This window comes from Brachycentrus maculatus, unplaced genomic scaffold (genome assembly GCF_059751285.1).
Source record: "Brachycentrus maculatus isolate JH-2025_06_01 unplaced genomic scaffold, ASM5975128v1 h1tg000388l, whole genome shotgun sequence".
Lineage (NCBI taxonomy): Eukaryota > Metazoa > Arthropoda > Insecta > Trichoptera > Brachycentridae > Brachycentrus > Brachycentrus maculatus.
The window spans coordinates 678,319-701,128 of record NW_028281137.1 but is presented as its reverse complement, the minus strand read 5'-3'; the positions used below and the strand labels follow the sequence as shown (position 1 = coordinate 701,128).

Below are 22,810 nucleotides of genomic sequence, written 5' to 3'. Positions count from 1 at the left end.
CAATGCAATGTAATGTAAGAGGTTTGAAAACATCAGATATAATTACTTTTTGCTTAGATGCTTACTTCCTTAATGAGGTGCTTCCTAGCGGCGTAATGTTATACAGACAGAAATATTGAAAATTAAGGGTCATAATGTTTCTTTTCCAAAGAGAAGCTATTCTAATTTACCATAGTGGTTAGCAAGTTTGGGTAGCTTGCCGGAAGCCTGAGTTTGGTTTCCAAGGTGAAAATTAATATCAATGATATTTAACTCTAGTATTTATTTCATATCACCCTGGAATAGTACCTGAAGCGCAGGACTGATCACCCCAACTTCATGAAATTAATGATCACGGAAACACCGCATCGATTTTCTAACCCTTATTCGCACCCAATGGTGTATAGGGCACTGCATAGTTTTGACAGTGTTATCTTGATTGTTACTTACATGAAGGGTAGGTGATCACTCCTGGGCTTCAGGCACCAGTCCAGGGTAATATTAAATAAATATTAGAGGGTAAAATCACGAATATTTACGTTCACCCCCTCCCCCTGAGAATCGAATCCAGGACCTCCAGCACTGTAGCTAAACATGCCAACCATTACACCTTGGAGGCAGACAAAACAATACAGGTAAAGTAGCATTTTATAATAGAACAATGAAGTTTCCACCATATAGCTTTTTACTTATTTATTTGTTCAGCATAGGCTTATATAAAAAAAACACTAACTACATATGCATAATATTTTCCACTTATTTATTTTCCCAGCTCAAATAAGCCTTTGTTGGTAAAATAGACACATTAGTGGAAAAATCTATATAGTTAGTGTATTATTATTATTGAATTCTTTAAATCTCATTCTATCTGATTGGAAACTTGTATACAAATTGACATTGATCTCCTACACACTCCTAGCTTTGCTTTGACCATTGAATTAGAAAATAAAGTAAAAGTAAATTTGAATAAATTTTATTTATAATACGACAGTACAAAATCAAAAAATACAATAGGTAGCTTTTTATTTCCATAATTTCTTGATGGACATATTCTTTTCCGAGTCTTTCTGCATAACTTTAGCAACGGCCATCTCAAAGTCTTCTTGCGTTACGTGCACGCGGCGCTCTCTCAGTGCGTACATACCCGCTTCAGTACATACACCCTGTACAAAGGAGAAGAATAAATAGATTACATATTTAAATACAACTAAGGTACAAAATGTCCGGATATCAATCAAAGAACTACATAAACCTTATGGAGCATTTCCTGGAGAAATAATCTGTTTTGAAAAAATGTAAAAGAATATCAATGGTTTGACAGAATATCGAGTCATTGTATTTAAATATTGTCAAGATAATTGGGAAACTGTACTAAGATAATTTATGAGGGAAGGTTAAAAGGCTTATTTCAAAGTAGAAATGGCATTACTATCGATGAAACTTTGTTTTGGAAGGCCGAGGAAAACTTGGCATGATGTATTCTAAATACTTGAAAGTGGTAAGGTCAGAAGTCAGGAGAGGTATATATGAGGAGATACACAAATGAATCTGTAGATGATTATTTTGCAGAGAATCTATCCATCAAAAAAGTGATTGACACAGTGCATCTAGCTAATAGGGGACTTTGTAAAATAATATAAATGCTTTTTTTAAACTAAAAAAACTGTTTTTCTCTGCCAGGCTGAGAACTTTTCACCTTGCCCTCGTGAATATATATATTTTGATAGTTGGCACTCGGCCATTTTTGTCATGTGATTTTTGACAGTCATTATAAGTATTTTTTTTTTTAAATAAGCAGAAACATTTATTTATATAATAGATAAATATTTGTGTTTTTATTATTTACACAAATATTTCAATTTCATACTACATATTTCTGTGAGGCTAAGCGGCTCATTATTAGAAATAGGTACCAAATTGTGGTAGAGTGGGTTCGAACCGAGAAACTGACTTAAGAGTCCGCGACACTAACCACGGGACCACAACCCGACACACATGCAGCAGCTCAGGATGAAGGACATTATTGATGTAGTGAAAGGAAATTGAAAACGCACATCAGCAATGGCTAATCAGTATTTAGCGGGTCCCTCGCGGAGTACATACCTTGACTTCAGCCCCCGACGCTCCCGGCATGAGTTCAGCAATCTTGCGCAGGTTGATGCCGCGAGTGAGGTTCATCTTTCTGGAGTGGATCTTGAGGATGTCGAGACGAGCCTCTTCATTCGGTGGGGGGAACTCAATCTTGCGGTCAATACGACCCGGCCGCAGCAGCGCAGGATCCAAAATGTCAATCCGATTGGTGGCCATAATAACCTGGATAAAATTATGAACAGTCATTGGACACTATCTATTTGGCAGTAACAAGGTTTTTTCTTATTGTGGATGTCTTAGAATAATATAATGATTTCAATCGCCTGTCCATGGGAATACTGCTCTACCCAAACTAATAATGTTAATGTTAAACTTTTAACTAAGATAATCAAATCACAAATAATTATTAAGCGCTACTAGGTTCATGTTGACATCATTAGTTAATTTTTTTCTAATTTCCTTATTTTAAATTTTAAATATCTTTGAAATTTTGGTCCCTTCGATTTCGAATTAACAAGGTTTTACTGTAAGCAGTCACCAATATGTTTTTTTTATAAAAATAAACTAACCTTAATATTTTTTGTAGCTTCAAATCCGTCAAGTTGATTGAGAAGTTCCAACATAGTTCTTTGTACTTCCGAGTCTCCACTACTTCCGGACTCGATACGAGATGAACCAATCGAGTCTATTTCGTCCATGAAGATAATGGAAGGCGCATGCTCCCTGGAGAAATTTACAGGTTAATATAACGCGCTAAAACATACATTAGGTAAAACTTTTATAAAAGACGTCTTATCGTTTCAGTACCTGGCCATAACGAAGAGTTCCCTGACCATTCGACTTCCTTCTCCGATGAATTTCTGTACTAGTTCGGAACCAGAGACACGGATGAAGGTACATTCTGTGTGGTGAGCGACAGCGCGAGCGAGCAACGTCTTTCCTGATGAACAAAACAGATTCAATTATTTATTGTATCGAACAAGAAAGTAACTCTTTTTAACTTGAGATAACCACTTAAATTAGTGTTCCGGAATATACGAGATTGGACGAGGATCACAAGCGTAGAGGCGCTGTTTGGAGCTGATTGACAAGGCTAATTGCTCAAATGAAGTCGACGTCAGGGGGACCCGACATGACACACGCAGAAGAGAGGATACTGCCATTTGAGCAGTTGATTGTGAAGAATTTAACACCGGATTATTCACCATTACACCAACTATAACAATTAATGTTACGCAAGTGTAAGTGTAAACCTCTCCAAAGGTACTCACCAGTGCCGGGAGGCCCGTACAGCAAGACTCCCTTGGGCTGCGCAATGCCCAGCGCATCAAACAGCTCGGGATGCTTCACGGGCAGCTCGATGACCTCCTTGATCTCCTTGATCTGCTTGTCCAGTCCTCCTACCATCTCGTACGTGGAGTCGGGCACCTTCTCCACCATCATGAGGGACACCAGAGGGTCCACCTGTCCACCAATTCAGGAAAAATATTAAGAATCGTTTTACGTTTTTCACGGTATAACCCTTATAGGAGTGCAAGCAAAGCTCAGCACAAAGGACATTACTGCCAAATGGAACAGAAAATGGAGAATAACCAGTAGGTAAGAAAAGCACAATAGTGGCAATGGCTATTGTACTCACAGATGTATACCTGAACTTATACAAGCTATAATCAAGGAAATCATTTCTACACGAAATCATACGTCCTTAGAACCCTACCCGTTCACTTTTTTGGATCGTCTCTATCTTTCCTCTCTCCCCAAATCCCTGCCTGATGTTACTCCCTTTGCCTTTTTAACATTTATGAATGTGAAATATAAATTATAATGAGTTATACCGTAAAGTCTCATGATATAGATTTATTCATTCTCGCTTATATTTACATGCACTTTCTGCCCACTTATCTTAAACAGACGTTCAAGGTTTTTTGGTTGGTTGGAAGATATTGCTTTTTAGCAATAAACCCATCAATGTGCTGTTAATCTTTGTAAGATATTTATAAATTAACATCACAAAGCTTGTACTATTTTCTCCTTTACACTGAGTGCTTATACGTATTATAATAGTCCAAAGTGATTTTTGTCAATGTTTGTTTGGGGCTTTCAATGTTTTATTAACCTTTAACTGCTGAGGTGGGGGCCGCTCAGGCCTTGAGAAAGTAAAATCGTTGAATTATTCCCTTCCCTTCCACATGACGCACTTGTACCTTCTAGAACCTTCGAGTTTAGTTACACCGAGGCTATAAACAGCTGTGCACGTGTTTGCTTACGCAATTTCGGTAAGTAAATTCATTTTGAAATTTTTCATGGGCCTCTCTGACCCCACCTCGGTATTTAGTTAACTTTTTTTGTAAATACTTTTTGATTTAGTTATATTTTTTTTTGCTTCAGAATTTTTTTACAATATGGAACCCAGTACGATTTCTGGGAGAAAACGGTCTATCGGTAATAATAATAACCAACATGTAGCGAAAAATACAAGAACCGTAGTGCCAGGAAACAAAGATTTTGCAACAGCCGTGATTTCGTAGATGTATGGTGAAGACTAGCGGTTCTGAGGCCGAAGATATTGATGACACCTTTACACCGGAGATTCACGAGCATGACTCAGATACACAGAGTGAGTCGAAACCTGAAGAACAAGTTAACAATGTTCCCGAAAAACATGTCTTCCGATGACGATGTTCCTCTGTCGTAAATTCGATCCTTTTATGGGAAAAATCGCTACAAATGTGTGCTTCACCACCACCTAGAGCCGTTTGAGTTCTTCAATACAATATAATTAGACAAACTAACCTTCCAAATCTAAAGCTAATGAGCGTTGAACGAAAGGTTACCACGTAAGCTACGTTTGAGTTTGGCACATGTGCTGGGAAAGGATATGTCTATATCTGACCGTCAAGAAGTTGACGAAGAAATATCTAAAACAAGAAAAAGGTGCCATATATGTCCTTTGAAGCTTCAAAGGAAATCCAAACACACATATTATGCATACAAAAAACATGTATGCCTTCAACGTGCAAAGCAAGTTTGCCCAAACTGTGTGTAATTCGCAGTAATGGATGCCTGGAATTTTTTGTTCCCATAATAATTACTGATATGCCATTTGCTAGAAAGACTATTTGAAATTAAGATTCAAAGTTAATTTGTTAGTTTTTTAAAATGTAATTTTTAATACTTTGTTATTTATGATCTCATGTGATTTTTGTAGAAAAATGCTTAGTGTTTTCTTAACACATTGTAGTCGGGCGCTTCCAACAATAGACTCTAGCCTATAGCGGACGTTTTTCACGATTAGCGCAAAAATATATCGCTTTCTTAAAATTGACACAATTTCTGAACCAAATAATATTTTCTATTGAAATTTTCAAAGAAATCATATATGACATTTGATCATCTAAATAAATTATAATCATAATTTTTAATAAGGAATTCCGTATTTCACAATTTTAGAAGCATTGTAAACTCTAAAAAATAGTCTTCCCTCCGAGGTATCAATCCCTATACAATGCTAATATATTCAAATAATAAAATACCAAACAGTAAACAAAACAGTGCGAGCTGTATGAAAAATAGTCCGATACGTGAAATGACTCAAACTAAACTGGAGATTAAGATCGCATAAAAACTCTGGCGATGCCTTTACAAGCTACACACTTGCCAATCCGGACAAGGCATCTCAAATAATGTCAACAGACTGTCGCCTAGCACCTAGGTAGCAGATTACCCTTCAACGCGTTTTATTTTTAGCTGATAACAAACCCATATATTGCCGATTCCCGCCGATAACCGACAGTCGACAAAAACGGCATTTGCCGTGTCCCGCAGTTGACCGACAGTCCGCGAAAAACGGCAAATGCCGTGTCCCGCCTACAACGTGTTAACATTGAAATAATAGTTCATTTATAATAAATAAATTTTACAAAAATTATTTTAATTAATTTAAATATATCCCACCTTGTTTGGGAGAATTTTATGAAGAGTATAGCTCTCATTCCTCAGTGCCACACGACAGTTAGCGGTCACATCGTTGATGTCAATGTTCTTATCCAAGTCTACAACAAATTTTCCCTCCGGGTGTACTTTAACTAGAACCTTCTTCTTATCCATTGGTTTCACCACTTCCCCCACGTAGGAACCCTGCTCCTGAAGGAGTTGCAACTCTTCACGAAGCATACGAACTAAAAAAAACAAAAAGAAAGGTCTTAGCATCAACTTTATGAACAAAAATACATTTCAAATATACATTTTGTCAGAGAAAACCAGGAATGAATTACAGAATTCCAAAGTAATGACAATTACCTTTCGCATTTAGTTCGTTTCTCTGTGCCTGTAATCTACGCAAGTTTTGAGATTTGTCTGCGACTACCAATTGAAGTTCTTCAATTTTGGTAATGTAATACGGCCTAAACCCATCGCCTTTCGACGAATCGACCTCCATCTAAATTGGAAAAACTTTTTATAACATAAACAATCAATGAAACAAAATATCCTATGATATTGATTTGAATTCGACAAAACTTGCCTTGGATATCAAAGTCATTTTAAACGAAGTACGCGATTTATCTGTTTCTTTTAATTCAGGCGTTCGCCTGAAATTCTTTTTAATAAGAAATCACTAAGTAATTTTAAATATTTAGAACAAAGAAGAATTACATATATTCAAAATCCGACTGAATGAAACAACACAAATTATATCTTCGCATATTTTTCACAAAACATGCGACAAATTCAAGAAACGGCCTGTCACGTTCCATAGACAAAAACAGACTACAAACAATACCAAAGACCACAAAAAGTTGAGATAAGTACCTACCAAAAAATTTAAAAAAAATATATATTGTAAAACCCTTGGGTACGGGCGCCGTAGCGTAGTTGGGTTGACGCTTGACTGTGAAACTGCCGTCGTGGTTTCAGTTGTCGCTAATTGCAAAATGAATTCAAGAAATATTTATTTTCAGTTGGTCAGGGTGTTTGTGATGTATTTTTCACATTTACCTTCCCTATCCTAGCTGCAGACAAGCCTCGGGGTTTGCGGGTTATTCCTTTAAAAATATGAAAAAACTTTCTTAAAAATTATATTTAATAAAAAAAATATTAAAAGAAAAAATACTTTGCACTCTTTTGAAATATTCATCCTTACTTGGCTTGGTAATTAAAATAATCGCAATCAGTGCACTGTAGCAATTATCTTACATATTTCTTTCCCAGTTCTCACATTCATTCTACATAGTACTAAATTTGTCCATTCTGACATCAGCAAAAGCCGAAAGCAGGATCTACAGTACCAACTCTCTTCCATAAACAACATTTTGAGTGTGTCCAAATACTTGTTCACAAAATCTGGATTATCTCCAATTACAGGAGTTATTTTCATATTATTTTTTGACATCTCATCAAAGATGAAGAAGAATAAGGAAGTCTGGGCATTTACGGGGCTTACGACCGTCATAGGCTGGTTTAAGTGATCACTTTACACACGTGTAACATTCACGTGTATATTTTTTATTCCATAAAGAATAAAAAATATATATATGTTTTTTTTAGTTTATTCTGAAAATCATACACATAATATAATTATAAATTTATATTTTATACAATAATAGATTTTTTCATGGAAATGTTTGAAACTTAGAACACATTTTAATAAATATATTTTTTATAAAAATGAAACGCTACTTTATTTTCTATGACCTTGTTATTTTTATAAACTTTATCCGCACTTAATAGTGTATAGGGCACGGCTTCATATTTATGCAGCATTATCTTGATTTTTACTTATATGAAGGTAAGTTGATTAATCCTGCGCTTCAGGTACCAGTCATCGGTAATATATTTTTTTTGTAAATAGACACCAATTTTAATTTGAACCACTACAGGGGGGGGGGACTAACTTTAAACTGATTATCATGAATTAATATATCATTTTGACTGGTTCCTTATAAAAACAAATGTGAACTTCGCATACCTTATATAAAAGCTTACATTTTTGCAGCCTTGACTAAGGAGCATAATCAAAATTGATAAAAATAATTTGAATGTTTATTTAAAATAATTGGTAATTTTAGTTTTTCGTGTTAATAAAAAAAGACTAGGTTTTTCATGTAAATATATTTTCCTGAATTTATATCTTTGATAATTTTGACTTTTACATTTTCTTTTTTTCTTCTTCTGCTTTCGTTACTTCCTTAAATGCGTTACGATAAAAATGAGCTAGAAAAAGAGACATTAATCAATTAAATAATATATAAAAGTACAATAACATGCTACTTCTTGGAAATAGCTATTTCAGTATTACTGATATAAAACAAAACATTATACAAGGTCTGTTCAAAAAGTATCCAACCATAATTTTTTTAGGCAAAACAAATAATGCTTTGATGGCGGAGTTCAAATGACCATTTGTGGGTATACCTAGTGCTCATGCTAAATTTTTTAACGACCTCAGCACCACTCAGCCGCTGCCACACCGTTGAAGAGTGAACATGTGTACGCTATTGTTGTCGGATTTTAAAAATGACAGAAAAAGTTTAACAATGTTACTGCATCAAATTTTGTTTAAGCTTGGGAATTCTGAAGTGGAAACTATCTGCAAAATGAAAAGTGTTTGGGGACGAAGCAAAGGGCACCACACAGGTAAAGGAGTGGTATAACTGCTTCAAAGATGGCCGGTCATCAGTGGAGAGTGAAACACTATCCGAAAGGCCATCAACATCCAAAAATTATGTCGTCATTGATCAAGTAAGGACCCTGGTCATGCAATATCGTCAAATAATGATGAGAGAACTTGCTGATGAAGTAGCATTAGTGTTGGATCCATTCATTAGATTTTAACTGAACATTTGGCCCTCAGAAGGGTCTCGGCAAAATTTGTGCCAAAGTTGCTGACAATTGAGCAGAAGCAACTTCGTGTGGAGATCGCACAGGAAATGCTGGAGACTGTGATCAATGATCCCAACTTTCTCAATACGTTCCCAGTGATTTCTGGCTTTTCCCCTAGCTAAAAATGCATATGAAAAGGACCAGATTTCAGACCAGGGAAGACATCATAAACATTGCGACGGACCATCTGCGTGCCATACCAATACAGTCTTTCCAGCATTGCTTCCGGCAGTGGCAGAACCGTAGGGAGAAGTATTTAGCAGCTCAAGGGAACTTCTTTGAAGGAGATTAGTGTTATTCAATTGTATCTAAATAAATGTTGTTTTTATGAATAAAAGTCAGATACTTAACAATTTTTAACAAACCTCTTATATGATTCAACTGAATTTATTTTCTTGACTTGATTGTTAAGTGATCACTTTGTAATTTTGTTACCTTCTTTTAGTAGTTTATTTCTTTCATCCCGCAACCTCTGTAAGTTTTCTTCTTCGTTGTCTACTATTGACTGAAGTTCTTTGACAGATGTAAACTTTATCTCACCAGCTATAGTATCCATCTGTAATTAAATGTCTAGATTATATTTTTAATTAATAAGGGTTAAGTTATGCGGCAAGAAATTAACTTTAATTTGTAATATTTATAAATAATACTATTTTATCAAATCACTGTGTACCGGTTTCACTCAAATTTTATTGAAATACAAAGGTATAATGTAGCCACTCAAAAATACAGCTCTGGTTTAAAGTGTTGACGCTAAGTAGAACATATATTCAAAATAATGATGTACTACTGAAGGTTGAACTTTAAACCAGTATTAAGCATTAATTATTACAGAGGCAATGGTAAAGCTTCAAATTCATTGCTCAAATATGTAAAGGACTAACAAAATGTATGATTTTTAAATCCGTAATCTTATTTAAATTAGATTTTAATTGATTTTGGAAATGGCGGGGAGGTTACCGTGTTACATAAGAAAGGTGTTCATCATAGTTGATAACTAAGGTTGCATTATGCTACTTAGCGTGGTACACAAGTCGCTCGCCCACATATTACAGACAATTTGTACCCCCTTATGCAAGTGCTCAGGCAGGGCAGGGTATGTCGTGTGTGGATCAAATCCATAATAGATGCCACATTCTACAGGAGAGTTAGGAAGTTAACAGTTCTCTGGCGATGTGCTTCATGCATTAAGAAAAGGCGTCTGATAGTCCACACAGGCCTACACTCTGGGAAATGATGGAAGCTTATGGAGTCCCCTCTAAGCTAATGGAGCTTCATCGTATTGCCAAATACCGTATGAAATTTGACAATGTTGTCACAGATTTGGTTTGGAGTCTCTACCGAAGTCAGACAAGGCTGTGCTCTTGCGCCGTTCCTCTTCATCATCCTCGTAGATTTTATTCTTGGAAAGTCATTACCACCCGAGCAAGTACATGTACTTTGCATGCCTACTGAAAGCCTTAATTAAGCTTGCCTCTTTTACAAATCATCAGTTTCCTGGAAGCCAGGACTTCCACCGGTGACAATTCGTTGGTTATCCAGGTCTGAACTTCAGAACTCAGACCTGACTTGGGAGGATGCAAAGGAGCTGGCAGCTGACAGAAGAGCCTGGTGGCTGTTTGTGGACTACGTATTGGTTGATTGATTGATCTTTGGTATTTATTTGAACTTCATTAATTTGTTTTTATTTAGTATATTTTTTTAACTTCATTTTATAAACTTTTTCCTACCTTCTATTTACGTTTTTCGAGTTTATAGTTCGAAAGCACCAAAATCATTGAGGAATCCGTCCATCGATTAATAAAAAAATCCGTCAAGAATTTTTGCGAGTTTAAAATATTTATTCAAAACAAAGTAAAGCCTTGAAAAAACGCAGTTAAAAAAATAAAAAATATAAAATAAGTATCGCCGCCGTCACTAGCTGTCACCTGTTATCAATAGACAATGAACTGCAATGAACGATAATAAAGAATTATAGATATGACAAAAATCTGAGTGGCTGATTTAGCTAAATAGAACTGTAAATATAATGAATATAATTATATATATATATATATATATATATATATATATATATATATATATATATATATATATATATATATATATATATATATATATATATATATATATATATATATATATATATATATATATATATATATATATATATATATATATATATATATATATATATATATATATATATATATATATATATATATATATATATATATATATATATATATATATATATATATATATATATATATATATATATATATATATATATATATATATATATATATATATATATATATATATATATATATATAGCTCTTTGCGGTGGTATGGACATGTGGAGCGAATGGATAGCGAGAGAATGACTAAGAAAATATATGTGGCGAATGTGAGAGGGAAAACAGAACGTGGACGACCGAAAAAGACTTGGCACGATCAGATCAATCAGAACCTAAAATCTGGCGGTGTCAAAAGTCTGCGTAATCGGAGGGCATGTATGACTAGATGTATGGATGTGAAGGAGGCTAGGAGTGTATGTCAGGACAGAAGAGTGTGGCGTTCCATCCTCTCTGCCTACCCCTTCGGGGAAACGGCGTGATGGTAGTAGTAGTAGTAGTAGTATATATATATATATATATATATATATATATATATATATATATATATATATATATATATATATATATATATATATATATATATATATATATATATATATATATATATATATATATATATATATATATATATATATATATATATATATATATATATATATATATATATATATATATATATATATATATATATATATATATGTATATATATATATCTCACGAGTAATTCGCATAACGAACAAAAAAGGGAAAATAGTTGCTCCCTTAACGAGCGATGTTTCGCAAAACGAGTAAGAAAGGAATGCCAATTCCCTTTTTAACGATATTCATTTTTGAACCGGGACTTTCACGGCATGGGAAGGAGTTACCAAAAGGACCCTCACTTCTGCTTGGAAAAAACATTGTGGCCAGAGAGTGTTGTCAAATGTGATTTTCAAACAGTCTTTTTCTCCGTCTCATTCCTCATTGCTGAGGGTTGTGACCCTTGCAGAAGCAATGACTCTTCTCCAGTTATCCCTTGACTGCGCTGCACGTAGCGCTCCAACCACTAAGGTTCCTGCTGCTGCCTTAATTTGATCGGTTCATCGTGTGGGGATCTTCCTCCAGGCTACCGATCACAACTAGTCGTTCCAGGCTATCCTCGTTGCCACGCGCAACGTGTCCAAAGAACTGGAGAATCCATCGGGTACAAATATTAGCCAGAGTCAAGCCATCCAAGCGTAGTTCCTGGCGAATGGACTCAATTGGTGCGTCCAATTGTCCATGGAATTCGGAGCATGCGCCTCCAATACCACATTTAAAGGCATCATTTTTTCTCCTTTCTGCTGCTTTTATGGTCCATGTTTCAGCAGCATAGAGAAAATGGAGTAGACCAAGCTCCTGACAAGCTTCATCTTGGTGTTGTTACTCACACCCCGGTCTTTCCAGATTTTGTCTAGCTTAGACATGGCACTTTTGGCGATGGCGATACGACATCTAATCTCTCCTTCATTGCTGATTTGAGATCCAAGGAACTGGAACTCGTTTATTATCTCTAAACCTTCGAGCGAGTTCCCGAGACCACCAAACTTAGATCGATCTATGATCATGATCTTGGTCTTGCTCTGGTTAATCTCTAGTCCCAGTGCCTTGCTCTCAATCTCTACTCGTTTAAGGAGATCTACCATCTCTTTTGGGTCTTTGGCCAAAAGTGTTGTGTCGTCCGCATATCGTATATTGGACAGCTTAACGCCACCAATGGACACTTCTCCCTTCCATTCGTAGAGAGCCTTGCGCATTATGTATTCCCCATAGATGTTAAACAGGTCAGGGGAGAGTATGCATCCCTGTCTTACACCTTTCTCAGTGGGAAACTTGCAGTGTTTATGCCATTGATTCTTACGATTGCCTTACTTTGGGCATAAAGTCCATGGATGAGTTTTATCAAATGGGATGGGACTCCTATCTCCATGAGTACTTTCCACAGATGTTCCCACTTCACGCAATCGAAAGCTTTCTTGTAATCGATAAAGCATAAAACTGATGGCGTCAGGAACTCTCGGCTTTTTTCGATCACTTGTCGGATGTTGAGGATCTGCTGTCTTGTTCCTCTTCCTTTCACAAAACAGTTAATGTGGAGTATACAGTCAACGAGATTGTGTCATTGTGAAAGAGTTTGTGAAAGAGTACAGTCAAGAACTGACCACCGAAGAGCTTATGGAGTAGCATCGTGTTTTTTAAGGAAGAAATTATGGAGAAGTGTTAATGGAGGAGGAAAAAGTAGCAGAGCAACAATCTCCGAGCACAGTAAGAGAAATGCTGAAAGCATGGGAACTGTTGCGTCGTACATTAAGAAGCATTACATATATATATATAAATATATATATATATATATATATATATATATATATATATATATATATATATATATATATATATATATATATATAAATATATATATATATATATATATATATATATATATATATATATATATATATATATATATATATATATATATATATATATATATATATATATATATATATATATATATATATATATATATATATATATATATATAAATATATATAAATACATATGCGGAACTCCTAATTACCCCATAAAATAGTAATTCGAAATGAGTTTTCATATTATTATTTTTGCTTAATTATATTTTCATTTTATTTGAGCTGGTTATTATAGGTCGGTATCAGGTAATATAATTTTAGGTACTCGGTAGTAAAAGGGTTAAAAATAAAATACATAGTAAAGATAGGTCATCAGAGTACCTACCTGATATTTTGGGCGTTTGGCAGTATAGTAGGTGATTTTCTCGTTAAAACGAGTCGGCGCATTTTGTAAATTATTCATATTGAAAAAGCTAATATAAATAGCGAATCTCAGTTTCGTTTAAGTCATGTACTAGTGAAAAAAGTGTATTTCAAATGTAATAAAACACGCTCGATATCCCTGTTTATTTTATTGACCACCGCCAGGCGATTGCGCATAGTTTTCCAGTGCGCAGTAGTCCGTGCTCTGATCGGGGGTCAGGGCTTTAGCTCTGTTCTCTGCCATTTTGAAGTAAAAAAAATAATCGTGTTTATGGATTAAAGTGTAAAAAGACAAATATGTCCGGAAATATCGAGAAGGCGTCAACGACGCAACGGATGATTCAAGGTGTCGCGTTCCCTCCGAGTCACAAATTGACGATCGCGGAAGTTTTCGATGCCCAAACGTCCAAGCCTTCGCCCGATGTCCTCAAGCAGCACTTTACGCTCGAAGGGCGGATCGAGGAGGCGGCCGCGCTGCGGATAATACAGGACGGGGCCGCGCTGTTGCGCTCCGAGAAGACCATGATTGACATCGAGGCTCCCGTCACCGTGTGCGGGGACGTGCACGGCCAGTTCTACGACCTCATGAAACTGTTCGAGGTAGGAGGCTCCCCCGCCTGCACGAAGTACCTTTTCCTGGGAGACTATGTAGATAGAGGATATTTTAGTATAGAATGTGTTTTATACCTTTGGGCCTTGAAACTGTGCCATCCCACGACGCTGTTCCTCCTGAGGGGCAACCACGAGTGTAGGCATCTCACAGAGTACTTCACGTTCAAACAGGAGTGTAAAATAAAGTACTCGGAGCGGGTGTACGACGCGTGCATGGACGCGTTCGACTGCCTGCCGCTGGCGGCGCTCATGAACCAGCAGTTCCTGTGCGTGCACGGCGGCCTGTCGCCCGAGATCCACAACCTGGACGACATCCGCAAGCTGGACCGGTTCAAGGAGCCGCCCGCCTTCGGGCCCATGTGCGACCTGCTGTGGTCCGACCCGCTCGAGGACTTCGGCAACGAGAAGAACACGGAGCACTTCTCGCACAACTCGGTGCGCGGCTGCTCCTACTTCTACAGCTACGCGGCGTGCTGCGACTTCCTGCAGAAGAACAACCTGCTGTCCATCATCCGCGCGCACGAGGCGCAGGACGCGGGCTACCGCATGTACCGCAAGTCGCAGACCACGGGCTTCCCCAGCCTTATCACCATCTTCTCGGCGCCCAACTACCTGGACGTGTACAACAACAAGGCGGCCGTGCTCAAGTACGAGAACAACGTCATGAACATCCGGCAGTTCAACTGCTCGCCGCACCCCTACTGGCTGCCCAACTTCATGGACGTGTTCACCTGGTCGCTGCCCTTCGTGGGCGAGAAGGTCACCGAGATGCTGGTCAACGTGCTCAACATCTGCTCCGACGACGAGCTCATGTCGGAGGGCGACGACGCCATGGAGGAGGCCAACCTGCGCAAGGAGGTGATCCGCAACAAGATCCGCGCCATCGGCAAGATGGCCCACGTGTTCTCGGTGCTGCGCGAGGAGAGCGAGTCGGTGCTGCAGCTCAAGGGGCTCACGCCCACAGGCGCGCTGCCGCTGGGCGCGCTGTCGGGCGGCAAGACCTCGCTCAAGAACGCGCTGCAGGGCTTCTCGCCCAACCACAAGATCACCTCCTTCGCGGAGGCCAAGGGGCTGGACGCCATCAACGAGCGCATGCCGCCGCGCCGCGACGGCCAGCGCACGCCCGAGCCGCAGGACAAGAAGGCCGTCAACAGCGTGCACTCGTGAAGGCCGCGCGCCCCCGGCGCCCGCCCGCTGCCCGCCTCTCTCCTCTGCCCGGAGTGGCCGCCCCGTATCGCCGCCCCGTATCACCGCACTTTCACATTTCTTTATCTCGTTAATTATGCGGAAATCTGCGGGCGACAGATCCTTAGTTGCTAGTCAATTAACTTTTAAGATATGCACGTTCGTTTATAATCCACCGCACCGTTATTCTTTGATTGTTAAGGTTCTGCGGAAGAGTTCCGCACGATGATGTGCAAGTGGTATTCACGCGGCCCAGCGAGCCCACTCACTGTGTTATAAATATATATTATAATAGTTACTGTCTTACTAATATCTCTGCTACATCTTGTATTGAACTGTACAAATATGTAACATCGCCATCGTGTATGGTTGCTGACTAACTGTGCCGAGTGCTGTGTGTGAGGAAGCCAGTCGGTGCACACTGCACATGCTACCGCCCGTGTGCAGTGTGCAGTGTGCGGGAGTCGGTCGGGGACGTCCAGTGCAATACTTGGCCGCTCGGGATTCCACCCGTGTGTAAATATTCTACTTTCCTTTCGCCGGTTACTGTAAATGTTTTCTAGATTAAATTTCCGCGTGGAGCAGAGGTGTCTGCGTTGATAATTTTATTGTATCAAAAGTTAAATAAGATCTTTCATATTTAAAATTCTTTTTGGAAAATAGTTAATATTATATTATATGGAGAATGGAGGAGTGAGCAAATCCCTATTTAAATTTATCGAGCGTAGTTAATATTTGGAAATAATTTATATTTAACAATAATTTATATGCAATTGAATGTGCGTTACGGGACGAAGATTATAAAAGTAATTTTAAGACATTATTTATTTGAATATTAATATGAAACTTTTTATAAAAGTGAGAATGCATTGTGGAGGTCGTATGGCGAACAGGAGGTCGTAGGTTCCACTTCCATATAGCTAGTTCCACTTGTCCCACTCGGGATTCCTCTTGCGCTACTACACGCCTCTTCTTCCTCTTCCTGCATGACTGCGTGTCTGCATCTGCAGCTGCAGTCTGTAAGCTGCAGCCAGAATCAATGGCGACATGTTCTTTTATTATATAACGAGAAAACTTCTTTTCATTGTAATATGATAGGTATCTTCATTCGGAATATCATTAGCACTCATGTGTTTTATCCGTGAATTACAGATAATTCAATTTTTAGATTTAAGTGTTTATGTGCTGTTATATTTTTTTGTAGTTTATTTATTGATTTTACTTTATGTCGAGGTTAGATGTTAACTCGGGTTGAAATTGAAGAGTTGATCTTATTTAAAATTCCTAGTATAGGCCTTCTGCGAGGATGAAGCGCTCCCGCGCTGATGTTGTCACTACCCACGCTCCTCGCCATCAACTCTACTCCCATCGTTGTCTCTATATATACTGAACTAACCGTGTTTTACATTTTATTTTATACTAATCTTGGGAAGTGTTGTGTTGTATTTCCAGATAAAATATATTACTGGCATTGAGCTCTGCATTGTAGTTTTACTGAAAGCCAAACCGATCCACCCTGAACATTTCCAATCACAAAGCTACATCTCAAAATAGACTCCAATGTAAGCAATCGGCTTAAGTTTTATTTATAGAGCCATGTGTTTTGTTGTGTCGACTGCTCAACATTCAACACTGGACCATTATTTGGGAACAGGTGTCTGCTGTAGTAGCTAATCCACCGACAGCTGCCACACTAACTACTTGTTGCTATTTCTCGGATTTACTCACCTCCCTTATAAACAATTATCCTGGCACATGACTGCCCACACATCTGTTCACCAGATTACTCGGACTCTATCCCGCTTAAGCGTGGGAATGGGAAACATCTAATTAAAAAATAAAACTAATTCTTAACAGTACTACTATTCTATTCTACTCCTACCATAATACAATAATGCGTTATATTTTAGTATGTATGCAGCCATTGCTACTAGAATTTTTGTTTAAGTCGACACCATCATTCATCAGTCGAGAGAGATGACATCTTTTGATCTTTATCTCGTCATCTCCGACATTTTGATGAACTACTATTTACTAACTTGTCATAAATTTACTAAATTACAATTACTGCAAAGTTATGAAAAATAAAATGTATAATAAAACTATTATTACTAGAAGGAAAATAATTTCACGAAGAAAGAAATACAAGAGAGAACTTTTAATAGATTAAAATAAAGCCCAAATTGTTTAAATATTCCTTCTAGTCTGATATCACCAGCATATATGTGAAGCTTGCATAATTGGAGAATAATAATCTAGGAAATATATAACTGGTTACAGCTTATGTAAACATGATCTGTCGGGAATAACACAAACATTAACGTCTTATCAATGCAAACACTCGCTAATCTCAATAGTGTTTCATTATTATTTCAGGTGGAACTAACAGTACATTAGCTGTTATTTGAGGCAGTTTTTATATTATCTTTATGTTTTGTGTCAGAGAATCATTAATTCATTTTCAATTGAATATCATTCTTACCTGATCACTAGAGATATTAAAATTAAGACCACGGTTTCAACATGCCTCGGCATTGTGAAATATTTATCTGAGAGAGAATGTATACTAATGTACCCTTAAAAGGGAAAGTATGCGAGCATGGACAGCTGTTACATTTTGGTCTCATTAGGACAGAATTTCCATAAAAGTATGGCGAGCATAGAATTCACCTCGGAACATTTTTCCAATGCCACATTTATAACAACTTAGACCCATTATAAGATAATCTATTCTATGACTAGTATTTTTGCTTGTCTTCTTATCTTTTATGGAAACATTCTTAACAATAAGTTTATTTTAAATCTGGGCAATTTAAGCTGTGCCGATTTCTCCGTTAGACCTTTGCCTATAAGGGAAGTCTTCTGTGGTGACAAGGGTGAGTATTTGTCGTTGACAGAGATAGGTTGGAAGGGCCAAAAAAGGTTTACCCTTCGGACTAATAATGGAAATTCCACCGGCCTGATTTTATTCCACTTTTTCGGCCTCTGATTTTTGTGTTTAAATATTTTGAATTTTTTTCATTTTCAGTTATGTTCAATTTTTATTCAATTTTATTGTTTGTATTTTGACTTTTTTATTTTGAAATATTGTTCTTTTTGTTTAACCTTCCAGCAGGTGCGTTGTCATAAAATTTATGACAAATGCATCTTATCGCTTCCTCTACCCTTACCGCTTAATTGCAAGCATCGAGCTCCAATCTATTCGAGGGTCAGTATATATCTAAACTACAGACGTACCTAGTGTGCTAAGAAGTTTTTGTTTTTCATTGAATTTTGGAAATTTCTATTGAGCGTAAATTTTAAAAATCGCTCCTTAAAGTGTGATTCTATGTATTTTATTTGGAAATAAACTAATTTTCCCATTTATTTTTCATTTTAATCGTTTCCTTTAGAGCTAAATGTATTTTTTATTTTTTTTAGATGTGTTTTAACAGGAAAACATGTCAGACCAACTGAAGAGGGGAGGAAACAATGAAAGAATTTTTAATTGGAAAAAATAAATTTAACGATGGTGAAAGACATAAATATATATATTTTTAAGTACATTTATAATTTTTTATTACATAACAGCAATTTCATAACATTTATCTAAAGAAAACCCAATTTACATACAGAAAACTTAATGACATAAAATGTATGACACGCGCCCGCTCAAGGGAAATTTCTCAACGCGCCCGCTGGAAGGTTAATTTGTATTTAAATTTTAAGTCAAAATTATGTTTGATTTCTTTAAAACATACTTTATTTAAGATTTTAAAATGTTTATATCTTGGGATAGATATTTAACTGATCTTGCGCATTGACTGACCTACAGCCACTGATTGGTTCAATTGTGTTGGATTGTATAGGTGTTGGAACTTAAAGAGAAGTATACATATAAACACAAAAAGTCAAGAACCTCGCAGTTAAAAAATCATGTAGTACAAGATTAAAAATTTCCCAGAAAAATAATTTTAGCGAAAACGTAAAACCCTCATTCACTTAAAAAATCAGTGGCCCGAAGCGATGATTAGAATAACTATATTTTAAGATTTTTCTTATAAAATGGGGTCGCCAGTAACATTTATTGCTTAATATGGTATTATTAACATAATATTGATCAATAAATATACATTTCCTGAGTGTAAGAAAATTTATGAATATTGTATGCATATTAAACTATAATAGTACTTAATGCTTGGGACATTGGACTCTGTAAGAAAAACATGAATTACCTTGGAAATGATGTAGTATTATGAAATTGGTAACCTTAACATGGCAGCATATAAAATACATGCATTAGAATTCTTTGAACACTACATTTTGTTTAGAAAATTGAGAGGGTAGACTTTACTGGAGTTGGAACTTGCCTCATAACTCTAGATCAAAGGAATACTTATTAATTAACTGAATACTTATTCTTCACTTCAATATGTAATAGATGTATGCATATGAAAAGGTCGTTTGCTGCTATAAAGCTAGTGCCATCTATATAGACATTACATCTACTAGCTTTATATATACTTGTACTTGGCAACGCATTGCTTAATGCTCTTATATATAAGCTGTCAAAGGCATATAAGTCGTTGGATTGCAGCTTCAATAAGTATTGTTTTCATAGACTTGAAAATTCCAAGTTTCGCACCAAAAATGATCATTCGCAGGAAAATTTTGCTTTTTGCTTTTTACAGTGCAAAAAAAAATTACGGCTGCTGAAACGCATAGAATGCTCGAGCAGGCTTATCTCGAACATGTTCTCTCAGGAAAACGCAGTAAAATATTGGGTTGGTCCGGGTCAACCATCAACAGCACAAGTAAAATGGAACATCCGCTGTTCAAAAAGTATCCGACTTATATTCATAAAAGCAACATTTATTGAGATACAATTAAATGACACTAATCCCCTTCAAAGTAGTCCCCTTGAACTGCTACACACTTCTCCCAACGGTTCTGCCACTGCCGGGAGCGACGCTGGAAAGTCTTTTGGTATGGCGCGCAGGTGGTCCGTCGCAATGTTCGTGATGTCTTCCCTGGTCTAAAATCTAGTCATTTTCAGCTGGGGAAAAAGTCAGATATCACAGGGAGCGAGGTCAGGAGAGTAAGGAGGTTGACAAACCAATGGTATGTTATGTTTGGCTGAGAACCTCTGATGTGTGAAGAATGAGCGGGTGCATTATTATGAAGTTACCAACTGCCATTTCCCCACAGGTCTGGCCGTTTGTGTCTCACTGCATCACAAAGGTGACGCAGAACCTCTCGGTAAAAGTCTTTTGTGACAATAGTGCCATGAGGAGCGTACTCATGAAGAACCACACCACTGGAGTCAAAAAAGACGGTCAGGATGACTTTCATATTGCTGCAGACCTGCCTTGCTTTTTTGGGCCTTGGGGATGTTGAATGCTTCCATTGTGATGACGGTTCCTGGGTCGTACCCATAAACCCAAGATTTATCATCAGTGTTCACTGTGTTAAGAAAGTTGGGATCATTGGTCACAGTCTCCAGCATGTCCTAAGCGATCTCCACACTAAGTTGCTCCTGCTCAGCTGTCTACAACTTTAGCACAAATTTTGCTGAGACCCTTTTGAGCGCTAAATCTTCATTAAAATGGAATGAATGGATCCAACACTAACGCTCACTTCATCAGCAAGTTCTCTGATCGACGATCTTGCATGACCAAGGTCCTTACTTGATCAGTGCCAACATGATTTTTGGATGTTGAGGGCCTACCGGATCTTGCTTCACTCTCCACTGATTAGCGGCCATCTTTGAAGTGGTTATACCAGTCCTTTATCTGTGAGGTGCCCATTGCTTCGTCCCCAAACACTTTTTTTTTATTTTACGGATAGCTTCCACTTGAGAATCCCCAAGCTTTAAACAAAATTTGATGCAGTAACGTTCAATTTTTTCTGTCATTTTGTAACTAAAATCCGACGATAATAGCGTACACATGCTGTATACGCTATTAATAGCGTTCAACGGCTTGGCAGCGACTGAGTGGCGCTGTGGACGTGAAAAAATTGAGTATGCACACTATAGATATATCAGGTATACCTACAAATGGTCATCCAAGCTCTGCCCTCAAAGCGTTATTTGTTTTGCCAATAAAAATTATGGTCGGATACTTTTTGAACAGACCTCATATATAGTGAAACCTCTATCGTTTTAAAAGGGACCTATTGAAATAATCTATGAATGCGGGATTAAGAGATCAATATACAAACATACGATTGAGTAAAGATATCATCCTTCCAATATGCATAAACATTAGTAGGTTAAAATGCTAAAAAGAATAGAAGTTTTAGATGTAAATAAATAATTTAGATGTATTTATTTAAAAAAAAAATACAAAGCTAAACAGAACCAACAAAAATGTTAAAATTTAATGCATGGTAAATAATATGTGATCAACATTTAAATAATACATATACATAGAAGGTAATATTATATTGGAGTAATTTGAAAGTAAATGTGGTATCTTATAAAGGGTATTAAAGGAGAGACCACTGGAAGATAATATACCGGTGAGACATGATAGCTATGAGTTTATCAAGATGACTATCCACAAAACATTACCGATTGCTTCTTCTTCTTGGTGTAGGCCTTGTGGCCTGTTTTTAAGAGGGATTAGCCTCCTGCAATGTCGATTCCCAGCTATCGATCCATCTCTTTGGTGGTCTGCCCGGGAGTCGTCTACCATGAGGTTGGCCGTACAGTGCAATGTGGGGAGTCTGGATGGTTCCATTCTCCTCAAACGCGCATACCATTGTCTCCTTCGTTGCCTTCCCCACCTAACGACATCTTTGATCTCGCATATTTCCCTGATCCTGTTTCTTATTCTATCTCGAAGACTCTTGCCTGATATGCTTCTTAGAGTCTTCACTTCTGACACTCTAAGCGCGTTTTTTGTTCGAACGGTGTCTGCTCTACTTTCGATCCCATACGTTATGAAGGGTCGGACACAAGTTTTGTATATCTTAATCTTCATCTCAGGATTTTTCCATATAGAATTTTTCAGGCATCCTGAGATGGCTGCAGCCTTGTTTACTTGCCCCATCACAGATCCGTTTGACCACACAGGTCCACACCCAGGTATTTAAACTTTTCCACCTGTTCTACTAAGACGCCATCCAGTC

The 22,810-nt window shown here is 37.3% G+C and overlaps 2 protein-coding genes and 1 long non-coding RNA gene across 3 annotated transcripts; 1 reads left to right on the top strand and 2 right to left on the bottom strand.

The window, feature by feature from the left end:
• Positions 1-936: 936 nt before the first annotated feature.
• Positions 937-6,815, bottom strand: Rpt6 (26S proteasome regulatory subunit Rpt6). Its single transcript, XM_088270616.1, has 8 exons — positions 6,593-6,815; positions 6,370-6,508; positions 6,025-6,248; positions 3,342-3,534; positions 2,878-3,010; positions 2,640-2,793; positions 2,083-2,292; positions 937-1,142 (listed from the first exon to the last, which is right to left on the bottom strand). The coding sequence occupies exons 1-8, from the start codon at positions 6,608-6,610 to the stop codon at positions 1,002-1,004; spliced, it is 1,212 nt and encodes a 403-aa protein (XP_088126742.1). The 5' UTR covers positions 6,611-6,815; the 3' UTR covers positions 937-1,001.
• Positions 6,816-8,159: 1,344 nt separating this feature from the next.
• On the bottom strand, positions 8,160-10,906 carry LOC148303044 (uncharacterized). Its single transcript, XR_015838534.1, has 3 exons — positions 10,680-10,906; positions 9,385-9,505; positions 8,160-8,280 (listed from the first exon to the last, which is right to left on the bottom strand). It is a non-coding gene; the product is annotated as an uncharacterized LOC148303044 (long non-coding RNA).
• Positions 10,907-13,834: 2,928 nt separating this feature from the next.
• LOC148303043 (serine/threonine-protein phosphatase 2B catalytic subunit 3) lies at positions 13,835-17,178 on the top strand. The gene has a single exon (XM_088270613.1). It carries the CDS (start codon positions 14,198-14,200, stop codon positions 15,677-15,679), a length of 1,482 nt encoding a protein of 493 aa, XP_088126739.1. The 5' UTR covers positions 13,835-14,197; the 3' UTR covers positions 15,680-17,178.
• The last annotated feature ends 5,632 nt before the right edge of the window (positions 17,179-22,810 follow it).